The sequence below is a fragment of the Corylus avellana genome, chromosome 6 (assembly GCF_965113065.1).
Source record: "Corylus avellana chromosome 6, dhCorAvel1.hap1.2, whole genome shotgun sequence".
Lineage (NCBI taxonomy): Eukaryota > Viridiplantae > Streptophyta > Magnoliopsida > Fagales > Betulaceae > Corylus > Corylus avellana.
Window position 1 is genome coordinate 28,376,241 of NC_142495.1, and position 11,178 is coordinate 28,387,418.

The 11,178-nt window shown below is 33.8% G+C and overlaps 1 protein-coding gene and 1 pseudogene across 1 annotated transcript; one reads left to right on the forward strand and one right to left on the reverse strand.

Moving 5' to 3' along the window:
* Positions 1–2,712: 2,712 nt before the first annotated feature.
* LOC132188160 (cucumisin-like) lies at positions 2,713–7,186 on the forward strand. Its single transcript, XM_059602561.2, has 10 exons — positions 2,713–2,817; positions 2,952–3,040; positions 3,886–3,977; positions 4,059–4,302; positions 4,550–5,063; positions 5,182–5,285; positions 5,537–5,755; positions 5,836–5,947; positions 6,167–6,380; positions 6,471–7,186. Exons 1-10 carry the CDS (start codon positions 2,713–2,715, stop codon positions 6,989–6,991), a joined length of 2,214 nt encoding a protein of 737 aa, XP_059458544.2. The 3' UTR covers positions 6,992–7,186.
* A 1,681-nt stretch (positions 7,187–8,867) lies between these two features.
* LOC148585153 (ras-related protein RABA2d pseudogene) lies at positions 8,868–9,361 on the reverse strand (annotated as a pseudogene).
* Between the last annotated feature and the right edge of the window lie 1,817 nt (positions 9,362–11,178).

Sequence of the window (11,178 nt, forward strand, 5' to 3'; positions counted from 1 at the left end):
AATAAAATTACAAATTTTTTTTTTTTTTTTAATTTTCAATTTATATATATAAAAAAAAATTGAAATTTTTAAATTTTTTTTCTTATAAAATTGATTTTAAAAAAAATTGGCCATTGTTTGGATTTTTTTTTTTCTTTTTTGTTAGTTTAGGTTTTTTCTAGAAGTTTTAGTTTTTTTTTTTAAGGGTAATTTCGTCATTAGGAGGAACATTGACAATTTTTGGTAGTTTGGAGGAGGGCATTGTCACAATTGAAAGTTTGGGGGGGGGGGGGGGTGACATTGCCAATTGAGTGGTAGTTTGAAGGGGTTATGTAGACTTTCCCCTAAAAACAAAAATATTAAAACTTCAAGAAAAAACCTAAAACGAACGAAAAAAAATTGAAATTTTTGTTTTTTTTTTTTTAAATAAAAATTTACGTCTAAAAATAAATAAAAATTTTCGTTTTTTAAAACTAAATAATTTTTTTTTTCAATAAAAATTTCAGTTAAAAATTAAAAAATTTCGTTACAAAAAAATTGTTTTTTTTTTAAAAAATATTATTTTTAAATTAAAACTTTTCGTTTTTCTTAAAATTTAATTTTTTTTTGAATTTATAAGGGTATTTTTATCTTATTGAGAAATCTATATGGGCATTTTTGTCTTATTGCTAGTCTTGGGGGGAAATTGACAATGTTTTTGTTGTTTGGGGGGGGGGGGGGTGTGTCACAATTGAAAGTTTGGAGGAGACGTTGTCAATTGGGTGGTAGTTTGAGAGAGATATGTAGACTTTACCCTAATAATTATAGAGCTCAAATTTATTAACATTATTGACCTCAAATTTATTAATTATAGTTTGAATTAAAAACATGGCACAAGTGCAACTTGTATTTTTATTTAATAACTATCTTTTGATCATGATACCACGCAATGTTGTATTAACAACGGGCAGAACTACCCTATAGCCAAACCCCCAAGCCATAAGGTGGTCCTTGCCCAACACCAAAGTTGCATTTATTCATTGTCATTTCTTGTTAAGTAGAGAGATATGAGACTTCTTCCTATGTTAAATTGCACTATTGGAAGCTAAGCTTATAGCACCAATAATGTAATTAATGGCGTTTTAATAAGAATTGGAAAATGTTAGAAACACAAAAAAAAATTATTATATTCTTTACAACACGATCCCCGTTCCACTCGCAAGCCACCCAATTTATTTTAATCACATAAATTATTTTAGCATATGCAATTTGTATGAAAAGGAATGAAGTACCTTAAAATTCAAATTATGGATTAAACTTAAACCACCGTGTGATGACACGTCAGATGAGGAGTTGTAAAAAATAATAAGAAAGTATGTTACTTTTGTAACCTATATTTGTATAAAGAGCAAAAAATTATTAAATCCAAACCTAGATGAAGGAGTTCTGCAACTTTCTGCTTCAACCTGGCCACATCTGCTTCAGCAAGAGCAAATAGAGGACCCCAATCGGCTATATAAAACAAAGACTCACCATAAATCAACCAAAAATTATTCAATATCTACCAATTTAACCAATGGATATCCAAAAAAGGGAGCTGTATTCTCATGGGTAGCATTCAAAACCGAATTTGGAGCAACCCAAATACTGTGGAGAAATTTTTTTCGGTTTAGAGCCTGAGCTCTGAATTTTTTTAGGGATTTTGGCTAAATCATTAAGTGGGTATAATCGAAAATCATCCATACATACTATGTTACAAACCCATAAATTTTCCTCAACAATCAGTCAATATAACAGAGAGAAAGATGTGTATCAATGGGGTAAGGATTCATAAAAAGAATTGATTTTTTTTTTTTTTTTTTGTAATGTTTATTTCTATGCTTGATTTTTCTTGTGGGTTTTGTATGGGTTTTTGTCAATTTTTTTGGTGGGTTTTGTTTGAAACATGTGTATTAAAGAGGTAAGGATTCATAAATAAGAAAAAGAATAATAAATAAATAATTGATTTTTTTTTTGTAATGTTTATTTCTGTGCATTATTTTTTTGGTGGGTTTTGTATTGGTTTTTGACAAATTTTTTGGTTGGTTTTGTTTGAAACAGAGTGTATCAAAGAATAAAGTAAGGAAGTTACTGCCACGGTATGTATATATATATATTTTTGTTTTGTATTGTTTTGTTTTGTTTGTTTGTTTGTTTGTTTGTTTTTTTTTTTTTTTTTTTTTTTTTTTTTTTTGTGTTTGATAATTTTGTATGGGTTCTTGATAATATTTCTGGTGGTGTTTTGTTTTGTTTTTTTTTTTTTTGGTTAGTTTGCTATTGTGTGCTTCAGTTTTGGAACATGTGCTCAGCAGAGATTTGGTGCGGTTTTTAGATTGATTTTTTTTTTTTGTGGTGTTTATTTTTGTAATGATTAATAAAAATGAGAAATCTAAATATAATAATAATATTAAAATAAATATTATTTAATTAATATATAAATATTAAAAAAAAAAAATAGGGCCCCATTTAAAAGTTTCGCCTATGGCTCAAAAAACATTGAGCCGGCCCTGCTTGTAGGAAGAGGACGGATACAATAATGTGGAACATGTTTTAGGTCGATTCGTGGAAGAGCCCTTTTCTTTTTCTTTTTCCCTTTCTGTTTTTTTTTTTTTTTTTTTTTTTTTTGGGATAACTTTTCTAGTCCACACACGTGAACATATCTATGTCTATATATATACAACACACGCAGTAGCCAAGTTTGTAGCTGAACCTTCAATGGCAAGCAAAACCTCTACTCGTAGTACTCTTTCTTGGCTTCTCCTCCTCTGCCTCGCCTTCACTCTGCTTGTCGGTTACTCAACTTCTCAGAATGACCGAAAGGCAAATATCTCTATCTCTATAGCTGAGATCTCATATATATATATATATATATATATATATATATATATGTATATATATAGTTCGCTTTGTTTGATCATGCGGAACAATTTATAGATACGATAATGTGAATGCAGGCGTATATTGTGTATATGGGCAACAGGAAGATGGATGAGGTTTCCACATCATCCCTTCACACAAGCATGCTACAAGATGTCATTGGCAGGTTATAAAAGCATGCAGTACATTGGGACCATTAATAGAAAGTTGTTAAAATGATGGCTGATGCTTGAATTTCTGTCTAGAGGAATAACATTAACTATATTTTTATTATACAACTTTCTCACATTAGTGTTGATGTTGCCGTATGTGCTAACCATTGAGTTATTCTTTATTAATAAATAGATAAATGATCAAAAATCATTATTAATCTTATCTTTTACCCATCTCCCTATCCTTATGATAAATAGGTGAATCCACCACTTAATTTGTGTGAGGCCTACATAAGTCTACAAATTCAATGGTAGATTCATTAGATTTGTACAAAGAGATGGTTGAAAGAATGATGTGTAATTTGTATAAGTTAGTTAGGATTGCCATGTCAACATTGTAAAATAATTGTGCGATAAAAATGTAGTTTATAACAATTTTTTTATATTTTATTTATTTTATTTATTTTTTTCTGTTTTATAAAAGCCATTCCGAAATTATATTTCTGAATGTTGTTAGAAAGATGTAGGACATGCGGCAAATAGACGCTAAATTTTTTCTTGATGTTTTGGCTCCTTGGATTTCCGGCGATGGTTGTATTAGACGTTTTTAGTGTTAAGGTTAGGCTAGTAGGGTTGAGTGGCGAGTGAAATGAAAAAAAAAAAAAAAAAAAAATTGGCCCTCTCGATGTCTCTTTAACCAGTTGTCTTACATAATCTGCTCGTGAGACCGATTGATTTAAATTTAAATATATGTTAAAGTATGAATTAAATGATTAAATTTATCTCTTTTTATTCACTTAAAGTTTTGGTATAAGTGATGATTTACAATAAAAAAATGTATATGCTTGCATTTTGACAGTACTAGATCGGAATCTCTAATCTATAGCTACTCGAGGAGTTTTAGTGGATTTGCAGCGGAACTAACGGAGCAAGAAGCTCAAAAAATAGCTGGTCGATGAACCTAATCTCTCCCCCCATGTTTTCTATATCTACAAAAAAAGTTGTAAGTTTTAACAATATTAATAAATGCAGGAATGGAAGGCGTAGTGTCCGTGTTCCCTAGCCAACAAAACCAGCTTCATACAACAAGGTCATGGGACTTCCTTGGCTTTCCACAGAATGTTCAAAGAAGACCTATTGAAAGCGATATAATTATAGGAGTGCTTGACAGTGGAATTTGGCCGGAGTCAGAAAGCTTTAGTGACAAAGGATTTGGTCTAGCACCTACGAAATGGAGGGGCACCTGCCAAGCCTCCATCAATTTCACTTGCAACAAGTATATCTATATATATCATTATAACCTTATTGTTTGAGTAATGCTAGAATTTTTTTTTTTTTTTTTTCATGTTTCTTTGTTTCCTCAAAAAAATGATGTAAGTTCTAAAATTACCATTAAATTTGTGATACAGCACTATTAAACTTTGATTCGATTTTTTTCCTAACTGCACGATCACATGTGCAAAAACAGACACATAGAGTAAAAAAAAAAAAAACAACTAACAAATGTGGCTACGCTTATGCAGTAAAATCATTGGAGCACAATATTACCGTAGGAGCGGAGTTTTTGGCGGAAATGACGTGAAATCTCCAAGAGATTCCGAAGGCCATGGGACACACACAGCATCAACAGCAGCTGGGAATTTAGTTAGCGGGGCAAGCCTACTGGGGTATGGGTTGGGAACAGCACGAGGAGGAGTTCCATCGGCACGTATTGCCGTCTACAAAATATGTTGGTTCGATGGCTGTGATGATGCCGACATTCTTGCAGCATTTGACGATGCCATTGCTGATGGCGTTGACATCATATCTCTTTCCGTTGGTGGACACCATGCACGGGAGTATTTTAATGATCCAATTGCCATTGGTGGCTTTCATGCTATGCGAAATGGAATATTGACATCAATGTCTGCTGGTAACGACGGTCCACGTCGATCAACCACCGCAAACGTTGCGCCATGGTCTCTCTCTGTGGCTGCAAGCACTATAGATCGAAAGTTCTCCACTCAGGTCCAATTGGGTAACAATAATATCTATGAGGTAACTAAAAACTCCAGTCCTGCTATATATGAATATCTTCTTCATTTTTTACTCCAATTTATTTGTATCTATAAATTCTATTTAATTTGAAGAATTTCTGTACTCCACGTGTGTGTAGGGAATTTCAATTAATACATTTGACCTCAACAATAAACAGTATCCAATAATTTATGGTGGAGATGCACCAAACACTATAAAAGGTTTTCAGAGTTCCGATTCCAGGTAACTACAAAATGAAATTTATGTATTCAATAATTATTAGTTTTGATGTGCATATATATATATATATATATATATATATATATATAGACAAAGGGAATAAGTTTATTTATTTGCTTTTGTTTGCATGATGAGTCTATGAAACTAGCTGGAGAAATATTCCTTGTTTTTTCAAGAATAGGAGTACCAATTGTAGACACATTCGAGCATGATACTTAAAATGGAACTTAATTATTGCTAAAAAAAAAATACAGGTATTGCTTAAATAATTCACTGGACCAAGCTTTGGTGAAGGGTAAAATTGTACTTTGCGATTTCCGGCTTGATGGGTCAGGGGAATTCGTAGCTGGTGCTGTAGGTACTGTGATGCAAGGCCAAGAATCCCAAGATTTTGCTCAATCTTACCCCTTGCCTGCATCATACCTTCGCTTGGTGGATGGTAGCAAAGTGTACTCATACATTAAATCGACAAGGTATTATTAATTTAAAATAATATAGACATTCAAACAAGTTTGTAAAACTTATAATTCTAAAGAACACACCTAATTTTCAGGGGAGCAACTGCGACTATTCAAAAAAGTAAAGAGGTTAAAGATATAATTGCGCCTTACATTGTGTCTTTCTCATCAAGGGGGCCAAGTAATATTACACGCAATATTCTCAAGGTAATAATCTTATTAACATTTGCGATCTTAATTGTATTACTCATTTATGTTAGAATAAATGAAAATATAATATATTTTCCATATATTTTATATTTGGTTGAAAGAGAGAGAAATGAACACAATAAATTTACGGGTGGTTCAGTGTTAGGCACCTACATCCCTACTCAGAATTGTCCTAAAGACTAAATTGTCATTTCGTTTGTTTGTGAGTTGATGTAGCCGGATTTAGCTGCTCCTGGAGTTCACATCCTAGCAGCATGGTCCCAAATATCCCCAATTTCAGGAGTTACGGGTGATAAGAGAATGTTGCCATACAATATAATCTCGGGGACATCAATGGCTTGCCCACATGCTACAGGGGCGGCTGCCTACATCAAATCCTTTCACCCCACATGGTCACCTGCCGCTATCAAGTCGGCTCTTATGACTACAGGTAATATCTATATGATGTATAATCCTCGATCTTGATAATTTATTGCATCTATGACTAACTCACTCCATTTGGTGTATTACTTGCGCACAGCTGTTCCAATGACCGCTCAAAAGAACCCCGATGCTGAATATGCCTATGGCACAGGCTATATAAATCCTCTTAAAGCTCCACATCCTGGTTTAATATATGATATTGATGCACTTGACTACATAAATTTTTTGTGCGTCGAAGGATATAGTACCTATTTATTACGCCTTGTTACTGGGGACTACAGTACTTGTTCTAGAGCCACTAACGGAACGGTCTTTGATCTAAACTATCCTTCTTTTGCTATATTCGTGTCGCCTTCCAAATATTTTAGTCAAGTTTATCATCGGACTGTCACAAATGTTGGATCACCGACGTCTACGTATAAAGCTACTGTGACTGGTACCCCAGCTGGACTTAGAATCGAAGTGAAGCCTAATGTTCTAGCATTCACATCTCTTGGACAAAATCTAACGTTTGCGCTCACTATTGAAGGAACGACAAATAAAGACATTGTCTCTGCTTCTTTAGTGTGGGATGATGGAACGTTCCAAGTGAGGAGCCCCATTGTTGTAGGCTTGTAGCTGTTGGTGATGATTGATGCATGACATTCTCTACTACATATATGTATTACGTAAATAATAATTGAAGCTAAAGCTTTGAAGGAATATGCATGGAATATTATAATAAAGCGATGGCGGAAGATGGAGGACTGAAAATGGTTGTAATTTGAGCCTTTGCTCTAGTTCTGCATTGCACTGTAATTTGAACCTTTTTAATATAATGCTCTATTATGCTTAGTTTTCCTTCTAACTTGTTATCATTAGTTGATCAAATGAATGAATGTCGTCCATCAGAGTAGAAGAAGTAGACCTTTGATCAGAGTCTTAATGATTTGACCATTGACAAATGTTGTTCATTTTGATTATAAACCAAGATGAATGCTCCATGCCTTAACACCAGCTTGCAATAATTTCCAACATTTACCTTTAGGGTTACATTGGACTGGGCATCGAATTTGGGGCCGGATGATACAAGGCCTGGGTTTTTGTTTTAGTTGGATTTGCATAAGCCCAATCTTGAACTGGACTTTGAGTTACTTTGCAAACCAAAACTCAAAACAAATACCCTTATCCAAACAAGTAAAGAAGGTTTTTCTAAAAATGATACATGTCTTTTTAAGCTATTAAAAAAGCATGCGAGAAGCACGAGCTATTAAAAAACCAAGTAATGTTTAGATCAAAATTCAATAGGGATCATCCTAAATTCAATGATGATTTTAAAAGCCACATCAAATTTAGAAGAATAAAAAGATGGTTCTCAGCATTACTCTAAACAAGTAGAGAAACGATATAATTCTTTTCTTTTTCAACCATTTTTTTTAACTATATCCATAGTGAATGGATGATTAATCCACCATTGAATTTGTGTGGGTCTACATGAGTCTATAAATCTAATGATTGATATGTTTAATTTGTAAGATAAGATGAGAAAAAGATAAGAAAAAGATTGACGTTAATAATTTTTCAAAAAAATTTATTTCGCCTTCTCTCTAGAATTCCTCTCTCTCTCTTTTCTTCTAGACAACACCAACAAGAACTTAAAGAGGAGGGAAGATCTAGGCTCCACCGGACTCTGTTTCTGGCGGGTTGCTTTAGATCCAGATTTGGTCTCTTCAACCTTAGATCTGATTGTCTTCTTCGGCCAAGGCGTGTCTTCCGAAGGGCTGTCTACGATGGAGTGCTCCTCCGAGGCTGCATGTGGGGTTTTTCTTTTTGTTTTTTTATTTTTTATTTTGTTTGTCCTGGCCTTCGGGTTGAGGATAGATTTTTAGTTTCTAGTTGTTTTTTATTTTTGTTTTGTTTTTGGGCAACCCATGTTCTAGATTTAGTATGTTCGAAGCAGATCTGTTCCTTAAATGTAATTGTACATGGGTTAGCGGAAGTTTGAAGTCATTTTTATGACTTTGTAACCTTCATACCTTTTGGCTATGATTTTTCATAGTTGTATGCTGTATGATATAAGAGCTTTATGCTCATGAAATTTTTTCAATGAAAATTTCATATTTTTCAAAAAAAAAAAGAAGGAAAGGGAAAAGGACACGAAGGCAGTCTTTTGCACACCTGTACAACTCCCAGGTTACTACAACGATGATTCAGCACAATGTAAAACGCACATACTTACAAGCAATTATATATCCTACATGTCAACAATTAAATTCAATTTCTGAAAAAAAAAAAATTATTGGGTTTGATTTTCTCCGTTTTCTTGTCAAAAAGTTAAATCCAAGAATCGATGAGAAGTTTTATTGAGAATAACAAACAACCTACGTAGGCTCAAAATAAAAATAAAAAAAAGTAAAAACAATGAAACATTAATCTTTTACAATGCTTCTTTCATCTATTTCCTCCCTATACCTCCTCCTTTTCTCTCTCTCTCTATGCAGAAATTAAGATGAAGTTAATTTGAAGTGCAACAAGTTGCTTTGTTCATAATACCCGATAGATTGGAAACATTAATGGTAGTGCCATGAGGAAGGCCATTGGCGGAAGCACCCTCCTAGGCTGCTAGAGCCGCCTTGCTTATAATGTGATAAATATCCAACAAAATGGCCTGGAATGCTTTCTCAATATTAAACGCCTCCAATGCCGAAGTCTCAAGGAAAGGGAGTCCTTCCTTCTCAGCCAAGATTAGAGCATCTTCTGCCGGGAGAGATCTAAGATGATTAAGATCGGCCTTATTTCCGTCCAACATGATGACAATGTTGGAGTCCGCATGGTCCCTCAGTTCACGGAGCCACCTCTGCACATTGTCGAAGGTTTGCCTCTTGGTTATTTCGTACACCAACAGTGCTCCTACGGCACCTCTGTAGTAAGCACTTGTGATGGCTTGGTACCTCTCTTGACCGGCTGTGTCCCATTTTGTGCCTTTACCGTCTTCCCCTGTACCTGCATTAAGATAGAGCTAGAGAGGAAATTACAATTGAAAGGCAAATTATTATAAAGTTTCTCCAAAATATAAACGCGGCCGTTGGTTTTCAAGTGATGTGTCAACAACTATCTCATTTCTTTATGCCTTAATTTACTAGAGATTACATAAGATGAAATGGTGGCACATTACTTACGTTCACTAACTATTGGAAATTGATTTAATTAAACCATTAACCCTTAAGATCATAACATAAAATATTGTGATGCCCAAGTTCAAATAGCAGCTATTTTGTGGATGGAGGAGACTTTTGTACGTAGCCAGTGTTCGTTCCTTAACAACGACTTCATTCTAGTTTTTGGCAGTACGTTTTTCCTGCAACAATCATTTCACGATGGTTGTTGCCTTTACCGATTGAGGCTCTTCATTGAGTCATTTTGCTGTTTGTTACCGCCTTATATCTATGACCCTTGAAAAGGCTCGGCTCATTCATGGTTCTTTTATAATCATGAATGAAATCATTGTCTGCTGTTTCTCTGTTTGTTTGTATTGTCTCTACCATTTGGGCTGTATTGTTGGTGCGCTGAACCCTTTATTGTTGTTCAATCATCTGTAACTCGTTTTCTCATATTTGAACAAAAAAAAACAAAAAAATCTGTAAAATACAGAGAATCATTCAAAAAGTGTCATCCTATGTTATCAATGATGACGCAACAAAGTAAATATGTACACAAATATATATATAGTCTACCAATGAATTAATCAATTCTTGTGACGCCCACGTTCAAATAACTATAAAATACAGAGAATTATTCATCAAAAAGGAAAATACATACAATTTTTTTTTTCTAGTTTTGTCCCCCCTTCCTAAAATTCTAGGATCACCCCTGTTAATATCGCTATTGATGAATAATTTTGTAATGATAAGAAGGTGATGGTTGTACCATGAGATATACGAGGGATGCAAACAGGACCATAGTGAATCTGCCAGTGTAGGCATCTGCTAGGAACCCTCCAAGAAGAGGCATCGATGTTGTTACTCCTGCCCAGTAGTTTACATTTTTGGCTGCTGTTTTGAGGTCCAGATGTATCACTTTGGTGAGGTATGAGATGAGATTTGTTGCTAGCCCAAAGTAGCTCAACCTCTCACTAAACTCAATTGCTGCACCAAATACAAAAGACATGGCAAATTAAGCTGACATGACTAATAATATTAATACCCTTTTCAGAATACTTTTCAAAATAAAAATAAAAAACTTTTTTTTTTTCAAATTACTTTTTTAAACCAAAACCAAAAAACAGTTTTCAATACCATTAATCATTAGCCTTTTAGGAACAAGCAATGCTATAGAATACATCTCAATTACTCTAAAAATTGTTCTAAAGTGCCATTATTAGCTGCTGCCAAACACATATAGCAAATTGTCAAGGATTTAAATGCTCTGCTATTCAACTCCTCACCCTGTAATCCTCCCAAATTCGAATGAAATAAATGGGTTAATATGAATATTCCTCCACAATCCATCACCTTATGAAGAAAACTTGTCAACATGGCCGAATTAGGAAGAATCATGGGTTAAATCATAAATGAAGTGTTATAATCTTAAAGTTGGAATAAAATAACAAAGCAGATAGAAACTGGAGAATCATGGAGACTTATATTAATAATGTTAGGCTATGTTTTGGCACATTCGGTTTGCATGTAAGTTGGTGAAAATGAAGTATCTCAGAATATCCAGAAAACAAAATCTGAAGGGCCTGTCTGGCAATGATGACGCAACAAAGTAAATATGTATATATATTTACATATGGATATATGTATATATATTCTCTCTCTCTCTCT

Coding starts and splice junctions, on each gene's coding strand:
- LOC132188160 (XM_059602561.2), top strand. CDS start 2,713: ATGGCAAGCAAAACCTCTACTCGTAGTACTCTTTCTTGGCTTCTCCTC. Junction 5,286..5,536: donor TTTCAGAGTTCCGATTCCAG/GTAACTACAAAA, acceptor AAAAAAATACAG/GTATTGCTTAAATAATTCAC. Junction 5,756..5,835: donor TCATACATTAAATCGACAAG/GTATTATTAATT, acceptor CCTAATTTTCAG/GGGAGCAACTGCGACTATTC.